Source organism: Malus sylvestris, chromosome 16 (assembly GCF_916048215.2).
Source record: "Malus sylvestris chromosome 16, drMalSylv7.2, whole genome shotgun sequence".
NCBI lineage: Eukaryota > Viridiplantae > Streptophyta > Magnoliopsida > Rosales > Rosaceae > Malus > Malus sylvestris.
This window is the reverse complement of record NC_062275.1, coordinates 10,073,996-10,091,090: the sequence shown is the minus strand read 5'-3', so window position 1 is coordinate 10,091,090 and position 17,095 is coordinate 10,073,996. Positions and strand designations below refer to the sequence as shown.

General features: G+C 41.1%; 1 protein-coding gene and 2 long non-coding RNA genes across 8 annotated transcripts in view; 1 reads left to right on the top strand and 2 right to left on the bottom strand.

Annotated features, from left to right (window-relative positions):
• The window catches only part of LOC126607548 (ABC transporter B family member 11-like), a 30,670-nt gene that overhangs the window by 2,065 nt on the left and 11,510 nt on the right, over nucleotides 1–17,095 (top strand). The window contains exons 2-14 of one of the 6 annotated variants that reach the window (XM_050275178.1): nucleotides 3,540–3,614; nucleotides 4,128–4,616; nucleotides 4,970–5,024; nucleotides 5,111–5,286; nucleotides 5,377–5,598; nucleotides 5,684–5,922; nucleotides 6,088–6,613; nucleotides 6,731–7,004; nucleotides 7,107–7,999; nucleotides 8,417–8,683; nucleotides 8,843–9,106; nucleotides 9,222–9,515; nucleotides 9,811–9,901. In XM_050275178.1, coding sequence (XP_050131135.1) covers nucleotides 4,296–4,616; nucleotides 4,970–5,024; nucleotides 5,111–5,286; nucleotides 5,377–5,598; nucleotides 5,684–5,922; nucleotides 6,088–6,613; nucleotides 6,731–7,004; nucleotides 7,107–7,999; nucleotides 8,417–8,683; nucleotides 8,843–9,106; nucleotides 9,222–9,515; nucleotides 9,811–9,901 — 3,622 coding nt within the window. In that variant the 5' untranslated portion in view covers nucleotides 3,540–3,614; nucleotides 4,128–4,295. Of the gene's footprint in view, nucleotides 1–3,539; nucleotides 3,615–3,657; nucleotides 3,807–4,127; nucleotides 4,617–4,969; nucleotides 5,025–5,110; nucleotides 5,287–5,376; nucleotides 5,599–5,683; nucleotides 5,923–6,087; nucleotides 6,614–6,730; nucleotides 7,005–7,106; nucleotides 8,000–8,416; nucleotides 8,684–8,842; nucleotides 9,107–9,221; nucleotides 9,516–9,810; nucleotides 10,308–16,396; nucleotides 16,493–17,095 lie in introns of those variants that run through there. The other 5 variants (XM_050275183.1, XM_050275176.1, XM_050275175.1 and 2 more) reach the window with 5 other exon arrangements.
• LOC126607568 (uncharacterized) overlaps nucleotides 9,741–17,095 on the bottom strand; it is a 36,706-nt gene continuing 29,351 nt past the window's right edge. The window contains exon 2 of the long non-coding RNA XR_007617667.1: nucleotides 9,741–9,901. This is a non-coding gene — a long non-coding RNA (uncharacterized LOC126607568). The remainder of the gene's footprint in view (nucleotides 9,902–17,095) is intronic.
• On the bottom strand, nucleotides 12,403–14,062 carry LOC126607570 (uncharacterized). Its single transcript, XR_007617670.1, has 2 exons — nucleotides 13,981–14,062; nucleotides 12,403–13,762 (listed from the first exon to the last, which is right to left on the bottom strand). It is a non-coding gene; the product is annotated as an uncharacterized LOC126607570 (long non-coding RNA).

The window sequence follows — 17,095 nt, the reverse complement described above, 5'->3', positions numbered from 1 at the left end:
CATAGGGTGTAGATTCATTGGTGGAAGTGGCAAGACTGCCTGAAGAGTCTCAGGACAATGGACAGGGGCCATAGGGATCTCATCAGTAGCATTTTCTTCAACATGGACAGGTGCCACAGGGAGCGCAACAGTAGCATTGCCTTCAACAGTAATGGACGGAGAAGAACTGGGACTTGAAGAGGATAATGGTGAAGTTGAAATCGAATGAGGTGATGAAGGACAGGGAACAGGTATAGAAGAAACAACCAAGTTATGTGGGGTAACAACTGGTTGTGGGAAAGACACAGAAGAAGTAGGCAAGGAAACAGTATCATTATGAACCTGAACCTTTTTAGATGCTGTCAATAAATCAGGATATGGAAAATCATGTTCACAGAAAAAGACATGCCTTGATACATATATGCGTTGTCGAATGACTTCATAACAAAGAAACCCTTTGTATTTGGAAGCATAGCCTAAAAAGACACATTTAGTAGTTTTGGCTTGTAATTTGGTGCTATTGTAAGGCTTAAGAAGAGGGTAACACGCACAGCCAAAAATTCGTAAGTGAGAAATAGCAGGAACACTCCCATATAGTAACTCAAAAGGAGACTTATTGGATAATAAAGGAGTAGGCATTCTATTTATAAGATAAGTGGCTGTTTGACATGCAAAACTCCAAAACTGAGAAGGAATCTGTGCATTTTGAAGCAAAGTAATGGAGGTTTCAATGATATGCCTATGCTTGCGCTCAGCCAACCCATTTTGTTCAGGGGTATAGGGACATGATTTTTTATGGACAATGCCTCTCTCAACAAGAAAAGATTGAAACTTTGTACTACTAAACTCCCCTCCCCCATCACTTTGGAAAATCTTCACAGTAGCAGAAAACTAATTCAGTACATAGGCATAAAAGGCAATAAAAGTGGCACAAAGATCTGATTTATTAAGGAGTGGGAATATCCACGTGTATCTAGTACATTCGTCAATGAAGGTAACATAGTACCGATATCCATCAATGGATTTACAAGGTGTAGGACCCCAAAGATCACTATGCACGACTTCAAAGGGAATGACAGACTTAGTTACAGAAGAGGGAAATGGCAGCTTACAAAATTTGCCTTCTAGACAACTGGCACACACAAGAGGTACAAAATCTTTGGCACAGGAAATATTGGACTTATGCAACATCAAAGAAACAATGGAATTAGAAGGATGACCTAACCTACTATGCCATATAGTAGAGTTAACAAGTTGTCCAACAAAGGCTTTAGCTTGGAGCTTGGACTGAGAAAAACCAGGAGTGGGAGTAGTGAAGGAATGAATGGGATACAGTCCATTACTGCATAATCCGCGGAACAGGATCCTCCCTGTGGCTTTGTCCTGTATCCAGAAGCAAAAAGCATAAAAAATGAGGTAACAGTTATTATCCAGACAGATCTTGTGAACTGAAAGTAAATTCTGTGATAATTTGGGAACATATAACACCGAATTCAACTTTATAGGAAGCACAGAAGTTTGAAGCATAGTATTGCCAATATGGGACACTTGCAAACCTTCACCATTAGCCGTTTGAATGGTTTCATTGAATGGATAGGGCGAAGCCAGTGACAAGTTACTCAAGTCGGCGGTCATATGATTGGTGGCACCGGAATCAGTAAGCCAAACCTGAGAGTTAGCCTGTGAGGGAGAAGGTTGGGATGGAGGATTAACCACTGTGTGTAGGGCCTGCATTGGTGGTTGTGATAGACCGGGTTGCACATTATAAGCAGACATAGGAGGTCCATATTGCTGTCCAGGATGAGATCCAAAATGTTGACCAGACATGAGAGGCCGTTGAGAACCAGAACCAATATAGTTAGGACCTTGCTCATTGTAAAAACAAAACCATGTGACATGATTCGTTTTGCCATAGATATGACATTGAGGGCGGGTAGGATGTGGAGAAGCACAAAATGGTGCTGTGTGGCCGTCACTGTTACACAATTGACATGTAACAAAATTTGGAGCAGAAGGTTTATAAGAGGATTGCGGTGCTTGCCCAAGTACTCCCGGAGTAGGAACTGGAAAAACATGAGTTTGTGGTTGATAATATTGGCGGGGAGTAAAGTTTCTGGACCCGGGATTAAACTTGCCCTTGCCCTTGTTTTTATATTGATGGAACTGCTTGAAGCCTTTGTGAACAAAAGTAGATTGTCCTGGACCATTAGAAAAAGACTGAGATGAGCCTGTAGGTGCCTGAGATGGAAGATTGGCAACCATGGCAGTTAAAAATGGTGCAGCTGTATTAGAATCAATAATGGCCTCTTCAGCAAGCAACTGAGACCTGAATTCTTGAAGAGAAATGACTTGTTCTCGACCTCGAATAACAGTCCGAAATGTATTATACTCAGCCGGCAACCCATTTAAAGCCAAAATGACGATGTCTTCATCAACAAAAGAAACACCTGCAGCAGTAAGATAGTCCCGAGCTACTTTTATCTTTTGCAGATACTGAGCCACAATATCAGTACCTTTCCTTATGTTCTGCAAATTGGACTTCAATTGAAAAATACTAGTGCGAGAAACAGTAGAAAATTGTTCCCGTAGTCGAGTCCATAGATCGTGAGAACTAGTGCTACCTATAGCACAGGACATGGCTATGGGAGGCAAAGTAGCAGTGATCAAGTGCATAAGAGCCCGATCATGCATCGTCCAGATCAAGTACTCATCAGAAGGAACAGAAGAAGATGAATGTGACACATCCAGACCACAATTAGCAGATTGAGATACACAGCGAGCAGGACAAGGAACAGATCCATCAACAAATCCCATAATACCATTGCTTTCAAGTAATAATTGCATTTGAAAATGCCAATTAAGATAATTGGAGTCATCCAGTTTAACATTGACCGAAGTAGAAAGAGAAGGAATAAGTGCAGTAATCGGAGATTGAAGCAATTGTAATTGGCTAGCCGTAACCATTTTGCAAGAAATCAACTTACAAAATCGTGAAGAAACGAAGAAACTTCGCAGCGACAAACTAACAAACACCTGGAGTGCAAGAACGAGGAAGATAGCGAAAGAAGGATTCCGAGCAGAAAAAAAAAAATTCCGAATATCGAAACCCTAGAATCTTGTAGAAGAAGAAACCGAAGAAACAGAACACAACTCAGCAATTGCACTGTAACTTTGTAACAATCAATGACAAAAGCGGAAGCTTGTGACAGATCGAAGAAGCGGTAGCCATGGTGGCTCTGGATACCATGTTAAGCTAAAGAGAGAAACATGAATTCTGTATATATATATGAATAGAAGAAGAACAAGGAAGAACTAGAGAGAAAGAGAGAGAGAGAGCTAGATGTAATTCTCTTGTATATTTTCTTTTCTTAATCTGAAAGTCATCACAATACAAGGTATTTATAGAGGACATAATATTGCAACTACTCTAACTGCCTAGCTAATCTTCTGCCAAGTGTCATAATCTCACACACTATATAACATCTCTATCATCAACTAAGTTCAAAAGTATCTACTTTCTTTAATCTTCTCCATAATGTGAACGTTTGACTTATCTGTAGGGCTGCGATGTATAAAAAGCAATGGTTGGCGGGGAATTATCCGAAAAACTTCATCAATCCGTTTCCCAAAAACTGGTAAGAAACTTCATCTTTCGCAGTTACAATGTTTCCTGCACCACTTTTAAGGTTGCACCTCTGATGTTTGTAAAAATGTCTCTTCCTTTAAGTTTCAGTCCTTTAGCAATTAGCATGCGTTAGCAGCTGCCCACTTTGTTTCCTTCCTTCGTTTGATTCCTCGTTTCATCAAGTTAGTAGGTAGTTTTTAAGGTGGTTATTCTTTTTGTTCATATGAAAATCTGAAAAGAATTAACTTCCCTATATTGCATGCTTTGTGAAGCATTTTAATGTTTAGTTCTGTTGTAATAATCTTTCACTGCAAAGTAACAACCACCCTTCTTCGTTATTTATTGAGTTACTACTTCTTGTGTTGTTTCAATGGGGCCAAATTTTTTGTTTTCAATGCCGGAATTGTATACGGGTTTGTATTCTTTACTGCTTACCTAAACCCTATAGTCAATTTAGTGCTCATGAACTAATGTGGTTTTTATAAGTACAATTTACTCAAACCATAAATTGTTTCTCCTGCAGCTCTGATCTCACCATCCAAGTTGTCTGAATTGCTTGTGTTGTAAAACAAAGCAACTAAGCTTTCTGAAGTGTTGAATTTCCAAGAAAACAAAAGGGAAAAAACAAGAAGAGTTCGGAAGTGCTGCTGCTTGTCAATTATAGCAAGTTAAAACTATTACTGTTAAAGACATGGCTGAGGAAAATCCTGTTAATGGAGATGTAATCAAGGAGGAGGCTACGACAGCATCAAACGGAAACTCAGCAGTGGTGGATTCTGAAAACAACGCACAAGATACAAGCAAGAGCAAGGAGGATGGCACCAAAACGGTTCCATTTCACAAGCTTTTCTCCTTTGCTGATTCCTTGGATTACCTGTTAATGTCTGTTGGTACAATCAGTGCCATTGGAAATGGGATCTGTTTGCCTCTCATGACCATAATCCTTGGAGATTTAATTAATTCTTTTGGAGGAGCGGGGAATACCAAAGGCGTGGTTGATGCAGTTTCCGAGGTAAATATTCTGTGACTAAAACCTGATAAATACTTCTCTCTGGTAGTGCAACATCTCTAGAAATTAAGTCAACCGAGCAATAGCATAAAAGGAAAGCAAATAACAACGTATGTAGCAGATTGTTCGATACAGTTCCATCTGAATTTTTGTGTCAACTGAGCTCTCAACTTCTTTATTGGAACTTTTTTTTTTCCGGTTATCTGGTGCCTGCAGTTTTGTTGCTAAATAGGATCATTGCCCCTCCACCAAATTTCTGCATTAAGAAATTCTCATATTTGTAAATTGTGCTATATGCAACTATTATTACTAGGTTTAGTGGGAAATAATTTAGGCCAACTCAATATCCTTTTCAGGTGGCTCTAAAGTTCGTTTATTTGGCTGTGGCAGCTGCTGCTCTTTCATTTCTACGTAAGTTTTACTGAACTCCCTGCAGGTATTAAGGAAATAACTTGGCTCATTGGAAAATGAGATAATTAGCTTTTTCTATATGCCAGAAATGTCTTGCTGGATGGTCACTGGAGAGAGACAAGCTTCACGAATAAGAAGTTTATACTTGAAAACAATTATAAGGCAAGATGTTGGCTTTTTTGATAAAGAAACGAACACTGGGGAAATTGTTGGGAGGATGTCAGGTGATACCGTGCTCATTCAAGAGGCAATGGGCGAAAAGGTATTTACATGCCAGTGCCACACAACAACCTTCAGTTATTGTCATTATCTCTAATTCACATCTTGATTCCGTTTCATTTTCTTGTGGCAGGTAGGAAGTTTTATCCAATTAATTGCAACATTCATCGGAGGCTTTGTTATAGCATTTGTTAAGGGATGGCTTCTCACGCTTGTCATGCTATCATCTCTTCCTCTTCTCGTCCTCTCTGGTGCCGTCATTGGCATAATTATATCAAAGTTGGCATCCCAGGGACAAACTGCTTATTCACAGGCAGCAATTGTAGTAGAGCAGACAATTGGTTCAATAAGAACTGTACGCCTACTTGTCTTTAAAATAAAATTTTCATAATAATATTGCCTTTTTATAGAACTAAATCTTACAGGCATTCCCAATGCAGGTTGCATCCTTTACAGGAGAAAAACAAGCTATAGCTAATTACGACAATTCCTTAATTAAGGCATACAATTCTGGTGTACAAGAGGGCTTGGCATCTGGATTTGGAATTGGAGCGGGAATGCTTGTTATGATGTGTAGTTATGCTTTGGCTATATGGTTTGGCGGAAAGATGATTCTTGAAAGAGGATATACAGGAGGAGAAGTAATAAATGTAATTTTCGCTGTGCTGACTGGTTCCATGTAAGTGCATTTCCATAAATTTGGCATAGTCTATGCGTTGCAAGAATGCGATATTCAAAAACTTGTAGACTATTCCTCCTCTCCTCCTCCTTTCTCACTCCAAAAATTGGATAATTTGATGCTTCAGAATATTAAGATATGAAAGTTAATGCAATAAATTTTCAGGTCTCTTGGGCAAGCATCTCCATCCATGAATGCATTTGCTGCTGGACAAGCTGCAGCTTATAAGATGTTTGAGACGATTAACAGAAAGCCGGAGATAGATGCTTATGATACTAATGGGAAGCAGTTGCATGATATACGTGGAGACATAGAACTGAGGGATGTTCATTTTAGTTATCCTACGAGACCGGATGAACAAGTATTCCATGGATTTTCACTCTCAATACCTAGTGGTGTAACTGCTGCTTTGGTTGGAGAGAGCGGAAGTGGTAAATCAACTGTAATCAGTTTGATTGAGAGATTTTATGATCCCCAAGCTGGTGAAGTTCTTATTGATGGTATTAATCTGAAAGAGTTCCAGCTGAAATGGATCAGACAGAAAATAGGCCTTGTCAGCCAGGAACCCGTTTTGTTTACCTCTAGCATTAAAGATAACATTGCCTACGGGAAGGATGGTGCCACTGATGAAGAAATACTGGCTGCTTCTGAGCTCGCTAATGCTGCTAAATTCATAGACAAACTGCCTCAGGTTAATTCTGTTTATAGTTGCTCTAAGTTTGGGTGTTTCTTCGCTGAATATTTGCTGTCAATTTTTAACTCCACTAGGTGGAATTTTACCATTTTGCTTGTTCAATTCTTTTTTCAGGGACTAGACACAATGGTTGGTGAACATGGAGCTCAGCTGTCTGGGGGCCAAAAGCAGAGAGTTGCCATAGCTAGAGCAATTCTGAAAGACCCAAGAATTCTACTATTAGATGAAGCCACAAGTGCTCTTGATGCAGAATCTGAGAGAGTTGTGCAGGAGGCACTGGACAGAATTATGGTAAACCGAACCACAGTCATTGTAGCCCACCGTTTGAGCACAGTAAGGGATGCTGACACCATTGCTGTTATACGCAGGGGAACAATTGTCGAAAAAGGTATCCTATTATACCATATGGGTCTGCAATCTCACTGCCAATGGTTCAACGTTTCCTTACATTTTATCATACTGCACATACTGATCTTTTTCGTCTGAGCAGGTCCACATTCTGAGCTAATCAAGGACTCTGATGGAGCATATAGCCAGCTTATAAGGTTGCAAGAAATGAGCAGTGTGTCAGAACAAACATCTGTGAATGATCATGAAAGGCCAGAAATTATAAGTATGGATTATCGGAAACATTCAAGACAAAGACTTTCAAACTTACGATCCATAAGCAAGGGATCATCTGGAAGAGGAAGTAGCAGTCATCATTCCTTCTCAGTCTCATATGATGTGCCCACTGTAGTAGGTGTCCCTGAAGCAGCACATGCAGGACCTGATATTCCTGAGTCAGCGTCATCAAGTGCGCCTCCAGAAGTTTCACTTCGCCGCCTGGCGTACTTGAACAAGCCAGAGATCCCTGTTTTATTACTAGGTACCATAGCCGCAGTAGCGAATGGGTCAATCTTACCTATTTTTGGGGTACTGATATCCAGTGTAATCAAGTCCTTCTTTGAGCCACCTCGTGAACTCCGAAAGGACTCTGAGTTTTGGGCCGTAATCTTCATTGTTCTGGGAGTGGCATCCTTCATGGTACTTCCCGCAAGACAGTACCTTTTTGCTGTGGCTGGTTGTAAATTAATAAAACGAGTCCGATCTATGTGCTTTAAGAAGGTGGTTTACATGGAAGTAAGTTGGTTTGACGATCCCGAGCACTCGAGTGGTGCAATTGGTGCAAGGCTTTCTGCAGATGCAGCTTCTCTGCGAGGGCTGGTTGGAGATGCTCTAGCTTTGGTTGTTGAGAATCTAGCAATGGCAATTGCTGGTTTGGTGATTGCTTTTGTCGCAAATTGGCAACTCGCTCTTATAATCCTCGTTCTGCTTCCGCTGTTAGGAGTAACTGGTTACGTTCAAGTCAAGTTCATGACAGGATTCAGTGCAGATGCAAAGGTATTTCTCCAATCTCAAACTATAAAAAAATATGTACTTTACAACTGCTATCTGGTGCACCTCAAAACATCAACCATTTTTTCGGATGGAAATAGACAACACCAACAGCAGAACTCAAACAGAAACAAGATGGGGTCTGATTAAACCAACCCTGTCGTCGCCAAGAATATCAATTATGAAAATAGGAGGATCAAGCAACTCCTGATACACAGTTGCACAAGAAAGTCCCATCTTCACTAAGTGATCGGCAGCAAAACATCATCCATTTTTTCATTCAATATACATGGAACCTAATCAGTTATCCAATCCAATCCTTGATACCAAACAAGGTCTTACAACTAGTGGCTGGTGAGCGTGCATAACATGTATAAGACTAATCCGTTTTCTAACAATACTGAAAATTCTAAACGGTTGCAGAAAATGTACGAGGAGGCAAGTCAAGTAGCGACTGATGCTGTAGGGAGTATTAGAACAATTGCTTCCTTCTGTGCTGAAGAGAAGGTGATGGAGTTATACCAGAGAAAATGTGAAGGCCCTATTAAGACAGGGATAAGACGAGGGTTAATCAGTGGGATAGGATTTGGGTTATCATTCTTTTTTCTTTTTTCTGTGTACGCCTGTAGTTTTTATGCTGGTGCCCGACTTGTTGCAGCAGGCAAGACGACATTCTCTGATGTTTTCCGGGTAAGTTTCTCTACGTTATGCTACAAGTCTTCAAGTTACTACCTAGCTCAGGAAACATAACTGCAGGATGCGCACTTTGCTAAATAAATACTTGTTACTTGAGAAATAAATCTTCATTATTCGATTCAGTCCATTAACATTTGTTGTCCTGGTTTACAGGTTTTCTTTGCTCTCACTATAGCAGCTGTTGGAGTGTCTCAGTCTGGATCCCTAGCCCCTGATGTAAGTAAAGTAAAAAGCTCTGCTGCTTCCATATTTGCAATTCTCGACCGGAAATCAAAGATAGACTCCAGTGACGACTCAGGAAAAACTATAGAAAATGTTAAGGGAGAAATTGAATTTCGACATGTGAGCTTCAAGTATCCAACCAGACCTGACGTTCAAATTTTTGAGGATCTTTGCTTGACCATCCATCATGGCAAGGTAACTTACTAGCATGCTTTGTACATTTACTCCTCCTTTTCAATCAATATAAAGATTTGGAATTCTTAGTCTGATTTATGTTACTGGAACTTACATTTTGATTTACATTATGCAGACAGTTGCTCTGGTTGGAGAAAGCGGAAGTGGGAAATCAACAGTTGTCTCCTTGTTGCAGAGATTTTATGATCCTGATTCGGGTTACATTACACTGGATGGAATGGAAATCCAAAAGCTACAGTTAAAGTGGTTAAGACGGCAAATGGGGCTGGTGAGCCAGGAGCCTGTATTGTTTAATGACACAATCCGAGCCAACATTGCATATGGAAAGGAAGGGGATGCAACGGAAGCTGAAATTATAGCTGCAGCAGAATTGGCAAACGCTCACAAATTCATCAGTAGTTTACAACAGGTAGGCACTAACTTAAACACATTTGTCCATCTATGCACAAATAGGGCCGGTCACAAAATTTTAATAAAAAATTGAACCGGAGAGACACTAAATTGTCAATAAACGCACGCTATACAACTTATTGTCTATTTTGTTTCCCCCAGTTGTAACTTTGATTAAAGTATATAACCGGTTGTATATGTATGTATTTCACTTTTGCCATGGTGTTGCATAACTGAGGACTAGTTGATGAAATATTACGAAAATATATTAAGAATGATGGAGATTAATGCATAGAGTTTGGAAAACAATGCAGGGTTATGATACAACTGTAGGAGAGCGGGGTGTTCAGTTGTCCGGCGGACAGAAGCAAAGGGTGGCAATTGCAAGAGCCATAATGAAGGCCCCTAAGATTTTACTACTAGATGAAGCCACAAGTGCGCTTGATGCTGAATCCGAACGAGTTGTTCAAGATGCATTGGATCGTGTCATGGTGGATCGAACCACGGTGGTGATTGCTCATCGGTTATCCACGATCAGGAGTGCAGATTTAATAGCCGTGGTGAAAAATGGAGTGATTGCAGAGAAAGGAAAGCATGAAACTTTGCTCAATGTCGAGGATGGCATTTATGCTTCTTTGGTAGCACTCCATGCAAGTACCTCATCGTAGAGAGCTTTGCAAAGAGGTAAATTAGCGAGTGGCATATTTCGTTCATTTTTTTTCTTCTTTCCTGAAAGCTTCACTTGGAATTTGAAGTGTAGTACAACACTTGTGAATACAACCCTTAATAATGTTGGATTTGTTTACATAAATTTTTCCTATTCAATTTTTTTTTATATAATTTACAAAGGGTATTCGGAAAAGAAAAATCGAACATAGAACTTGATGTGAATTGTTAAATGCACTAAACCGCTTACAGTAAGATCCACTTCCAATTTTCTACTCTAATTAAACTCATTAGATAAAGGTTCATCCAATTTCACGTGGAGCAAGAGAGATTCGACAACTTTATTGAATCCTTTTTCCTGTTGCACAAAGTCTTCGGCACCCTTGAGTCTTTCACTATACTAGATACCAGGCCTTACGGTTGGCTCAAATTTGACGAGTGGTTGCATGATTGCATCAACTTTAACATCCAACTGGGTGGTTGCATGCATGATTGCATCCATGGACAAAGCCAAGCTCACCGGGGGCAGATGCCCTATTCACGTAATTCGTTTGTTTAGTTGCAGATTATAATTATATAATATACATGTGTTATTTTTAAAGAAAGTATATGTATCTAATATCCAACATACGTTCATACTACTTATACTTCATATCAAATATTATATGAGCAAAGATACTCTTGTTCTGTTATTCAAACCGAAAAACCTTCTATTTTTCCAATCACTTTGCCGCTTTCCGTTACTATATCGAAATTTTTGTAACAACAATAACAATAATAAATAACAATTACATAATCTAAAACTACATTAATGAAACCCTCTTTGTCAACAAAAGAGGGTGAAAATATATCTTTATCTTCTATCACAACAAAAAAGTTAAGGATAGTAACGTAATTTCACAAAACAACATTTTGCTATTTATTTTAAACCTCACCTACATGTAAATTTATCATATCTAATTTTTTTTAAAAAAAATAAAAAACAATCTCTCTCCCTCTCTCCCTCTCTCCTCACTCCCACCTTCTCTCTCACTCTATTCCTCTCTCCTTCAATTTTTTTTAATACATCAATATTTTTACACTAAGGGGAGGGGGAGTTCGGCTAAGCCACACAATTGACAACCTAATTTGGTATAGAATTCGCCATTCACGAGATTCAAACCTAAGACCTTTCACTTCCAAGTGAAGATGAATATCATCATATCGTAGTACTGAGTGACCTCTCTCCTTCAATTTTAACAACCACAACAACAACAACAAAGCGATTTTCTCTCATCTTTCCTTCAATTTCGGCTACTCCTACTTTACCTCGGATATCCTCATTCCCAATCTTATCCTTTCTCGTGTGCCCACACATCCCACGAAGCATCCTCATCTCCGCCACACCCATTTTTTGTACGTGTTGATGCTTCACCGCCCAACATTCTGTGTCATACAACATCGCTGGCCTTATTGCCGTCCTATAAAATTTTCCCTTGAGCTTCAGTGACCTATGACGGTCACACAACACGCCGGATGCACTCTTACACTTCATCCATCCAGCTTGTATTCTATGGTTGAGATCTCCATCTAATTCTCCGTTCTCTTGCAAGATAGATCCTAGGTAGCGAAAACGGTCACTTTTTGTGATCTTCGCTAGATTGCTCCGGTCATTAGTGTGGATAAGTATATAAATGGATAGAGATAGGAAAGCAAACACAAGACGTACGTGGTTCACCCAGATTGGCTACGTCCACGGAATAGAGGAGTTCTCATTAATTGTGAAGGGTTTACACAAGTACATAGGTTCAAGCTCTCCTTTAGTGAGTACAAGTGAATGATTTAGTACAAATGACATTAGGAAATATTGTGGGAGAATGATCTCGTAACCACAAAACTTCTAAGTTCTAAGTACCGGAGTGTGGTATCGTCTTGACTTGCCTTATCTATCTCATAGGTAGATGTGGCATCTTCTCTGGAAGTACTCTTCCTCCATCCAGGGGTGGTATCTGTAACTGGTGGAGATGCACAAGGTAATGTATCAATTTCACTTGAAGCTTACTTGTAGTTTCAGGCTTGGTCAAACGCGATACAAACCATGTAGTAGGAGTCCCCCAAGTCGCCGGGCTAGGGGATCTGCTGAAAGAGGTGACAGACAAGGTAAGCAATCAGAGCTCCGGCTGATTGTTCACATTCTCCCTATCTTGCAGGCAGCATGAAGGATAAAGAGAAGAAAAATGAGAAGAGATGATATAGGATACTTTTGCTTTTGAAGAAGTAACTTTCCACAGGCTTATTCTTGAACCGGGCTGGAGGGTTTTCTGGTTTCCTCCAGAGTATAAGGCCGACTGAAGAATTTGAGGGTCAAAACAAGTCCATCAAATCTAGAGTACGTTCGACCCTGCTGATATGGGATACTTTTGCTTTTGACAAAGTAGTGGATGTATCGGCACGTGTGCTGTTACGCTTGTCTCCACATGCTTCCTTGTATCCTTCTCACTTGACCTATCTGTTCCTCAGGCAGATGCGGTATCTTCCCTGGCAGCATAAGATGTTGAAGATGAGTACTCGAGAGCAATGCCAGGTAAGTAATTAGGTAAGGGGTTCCAGGCAGTCAGTTCCTGGCTGGAAGCTTGATTCCAAGTGCTGACTGATTGCTCTCTTTCTCCTTGTCTTGTAGGTAAGAACAAGGCCAAAGGAAAAGACAGGGAAAAAGCATGATATGGGATACTCTTGCTTTTAACCCTGATGATATGAGATATTCTTGCTCTAGTATAGTTTGTTTACAGAGGTATTATCGGGGGGAAAGAAAGCTGAATATTTCGAAAGGCTTCGTTGGGAGTGCCCTCTCAGATAAGAGAAAGGGTTGAGCATTTTTGCAGGTCTGCCTGTCCGTTAGGGATGGAGGTCGACATATATAGGAGTCTCCCTAACATCAAGTAATCATGCTATTCCTTTACCCTGCTTGGTCATAGCACGGTAGTGGGAGCTGCCAGCTTCACATGTTTTAACTCTGTCAGAGCACTTTGAAAAAGTGGTCTGTGGTATATGGAAAACTGATGTTGCGTGTGAAGATTACAGACAAGCTTTATCCAAGGAGATCCAGCTCTTGAAGTTGGGAAAGTGGTGCCTCTTCGGTTTTCGAACAAGCAATCCTGTCGGGGATCTGGCTCTCGAGATTCGGAGAACGATGCCTCTTCGATTTTTGAGAAAGCAATCCTGCTGGGGGTCTGGCTCTCGAGATTCGGAGAGCGGTGTCTCTTCGATTTTTGAGAAAGTAATCATGTTGGGAGTCTGGCTCTCGAGATTCGGAGGGCGGTGCCTCTTCGATTTTGGAGCAAGCAATCTTGTTGGGAGTGTTTTCTCGAATGTGAGTAAAGGTTGGGCATGTTTGCTAGTCTACCTTGCCACGAAGCACAGAGGTTGACACACAGGGACTTTCCAATTATCCAGCAGTGGTACTGTTCCTTTACTCTCTCTTCGATTTTTGAGAAAGTAATCATGTTGGGAGTCTGGCTCTCGAGATTCGGAGGGCGGTGCCTCTTCGATTTTGGAGCAAGCAATCTTGTTGGGAGTGTTTTCTCGAATGTAAGTAAAGGTTGGGCATGTTTGCTAGTCTACCTTGCCACGAAGCACAAAGTTTGACACACAGGGACTTTCCAATTATCCAACAGTGGTACTGTTCCTTTACCCTCTCTTCGATTTTTGAGAAAGTAATCATGTTGGGAGTCTGGCTCTCAAGATTCGGAGGGCGGTGCCTCTTCGATTTTGGAGCAAGCAATCCTGTTGGGAGTGTTTTCTCGAATGTGAGTAAAGGTTGGGCATGTTTACTAGTCTACCTTGCCACGAAGCACAGAGGTTGACACACCGGGACTTTCCAATTATCCAGCAGTGATACTGTTCCTTTACCCTTGTGGGTAATAATATGGTAGCTAGACCTTCAAAATTTATGTGTCTAAACTTTGTTAGTGTTGTTTCTTTGCAATTCTTTTACCCTTCTTGGTCAGAGCGATGTAGCGGGAGCTGCAAGCTTCACGTGTCTCAACTTTGTCAGAGAACTTTGGCAAAGTTATCTGTGGTACCCATGAGTTACTGTTGCGTGTGGGAAGTGGGTGATTGAACAGTACGATTCATGTGCTTTCTACTTCGCCAGAAATCTTCGACAGAATGCCCATAATTTCCGCAAAGCTGAGTGTGCGTGTGACAGGTGCTGACAAGGCTGGAAAAGTAGGTGCCTCTTCGATTTCTGAGATCGGCCCTCGTGGTCTCTTAGCAGCCCAGCTTTTGAGAAAGCAAGCCTCTTCAATTTCTGAGATCGGCCTTCGTGATCTTTGAGCAGCCCAGCTTTTGAGAAAGCAAACGCCTCTTCGATTTCTGAGCAGGCGCCTCTTCGATTTCTGAAGCTTCGTCGAGTGCAGATTTTTATAGGGGCTGACATTAAATTCCGCTTTTGAGAAAGCAAACGCCTCTTCGATTTCTGAGCAGGCGCCTCTTCGATTTCTGAAGCTTCGTCGAGTGCAGATTTTTATAGGGGCTGACATTAAATTCCAAAGCACACTTGAATATCCACCAGTAGAAGCTCCATTCTTGCACTTCTAAGATCTTGATTTGTCCGACCTCTTCTCTCTTCAACACCTTTGAAAATGTCTGGCCCCTCCGACCGTTGTTTTAACTTGAACCTTGTTGAAGAGGCAGCCCCGCCTTCTCCAGACAACATATAGCGCCCATCATTCGTCTCCCCTACTGGTCCTCTTACCGTTGGGGATTCCGTGATGAAGAATGATATGACCGCTGCGGTAGTGGCCAGGAACATTCTCACTCCCAAAGATAACAGACTACTTTCCAAACGGTCTGATGAGTTGGCTGTTAAGGATTCTCTGGCTCTCAGTGTTCAGTGTGCAGGTTCTGTGTCTAATATGGCCCAACGCCTATTTGCTCGAACCCGCCAAGTTGAATGATTGGCGGCTGAAGTGATGAGTCTCAAACAGGAGATTAGAGGGCTCAAGCATGAGAATAAACAGTTGCACCGGCTCGCACATGACTATGCTACAAACATGAAGAGGAAGCTTGACCAGATGAAGGAATCTGATGGTCAGGTTTTACTTGATCATCAGAGATTTGTGGGTTTGTTCCAAAGGCATTTATTGCCTTCGTCTTCTGGGGCTGTACCGCGTAATGAAGCTCCAAATGATCAACCTCTGATGCCTCCTCCTTCTAGGGTTTTGTCCAGTACTGAGGCTCCGAATGATCCCCCTCCGGTGCCTTCTCTTTCTGGGGCTCTACCGACTGCCGAGACTTCTCCTAAGCAACCTTTGTGAAGGCTCCCTCTTGTTTGTTTATTTTGACTCAAGTATATGTACATATTTGTAACTTATCGGGGATATCAATAAATAAGCTTTCCTTCATTTCAACGTATTGTGTTAAATACACCAAAGCCTTCTTCGCTAAGTTCTTTGAATTTTCTTTTGTTGAAGCTTGTATGTTGAAGCTTTGTGAGTGGAGCATGTAGGTTGAGGTAGTGTTCCCTTAATTCCCGAGTGAGGAAAACTTCTCGGTTGGAGACTTGGAAAATCCAAGTCACTGAGTGGGATCTGCTATATGAATCTTAGAATGCCATTGTGTTCTGTCCTGTGTCATGTCCTCCGTTAGATCCAAGTATTCTAAGTCTTTTCTTAGGGTCTCTTCCAAAGTTTTTCTAGGTCTTCCTCTACCCCTTCGGCCCTGAACCTCTGTCCTATAGTCGCATCTTCTAATCGGAGCGTCAGTAGGCCTTCTTTGCACATGTCCAAACCACCGTAACCGATTTTCTCTCATCTTTCCTTCAATTTCGGCTACTCCTACTTTACCCCGGATATCCTCATTCCTAATCTTATCCTTTCTCGTGTGCCCACACATCCAACGAAGCATCCTCATCTCTGCTACACCCATTTTGTGTACGTGTTGATGCTTCACCGCCCAACATTCTGTGCCATACAGCATCGCCGGCCTTATTGCCGTCCTATAAAATTTTCCCTTGAGCTTCAGTGGCATACAGCGGTCACACAACACGCCGGGATCAAGAAATATGTCATTAGTATACGGCTTGTTGTCTGTCTACTGTCCCCCAGTTCTATGTTTGATCAAAAGTATATAAGTGATTCTATTTGTTCATATTTCCTGTGCGCATAATTAAACTAGGACTAGTTGATGAAATATTACAAAATTACGTCGAGAAAGTTTTAGAGTAATGCACGTTAAGTTTGGAAAACAATGCAGGGTTATGATACAATCGTAGGAGAGCGAGATTCAACTGTCCGGCGCGCAGAAGCAAACGGGTGGCAATTGCAAGAGCTATAATGAAGGCACCAAAGATAGCTATTAGATGAAGCCACAAGTGCTCTAGATTTGACACTGAATCCGAACAAGTAGTTTCAAGATGCATTGGATCGCCTCATGGTGGATCGAACCACGGTGGTGGTTGCTCATCGGTTAGCCACGATTAGGGGTGCAGATTTAATAGCAGTGGTGAAAGATGGAGTGATTGCAGAGAAAGGAGAGCATGAAACTTTGCTCAATATCCAGGATGGCATTTATGCTGCTTTGGTTGCACTGCATGCAAGTGCCTGATGCTGTTCTATTATTCTTCCGAGAAGTCACCAAGGGGCATACATCAAATTGAAGCACCCGTATCCAATTGGTTTTGTGTTGAATGCTCATTCTAGCATTCTAGCAATCTAGCATATAGTAGACTATTCGTGTGATCGGCTCAAAATGTATTTGACTTGAATGACTTCATCGTCCATACGATGTGTTGAAAGACCATCCTCAAATATAAATGAGACCCACATATAATAATACTAGTAACACCGATGTTTTTTGTGATATAAAAACCCTACACTTGAACGAATCATCGGACTTCTTGTAGTATATAGAAAGGTCTTCTAATTCAGACTACTAAACAATAATACAAAATAT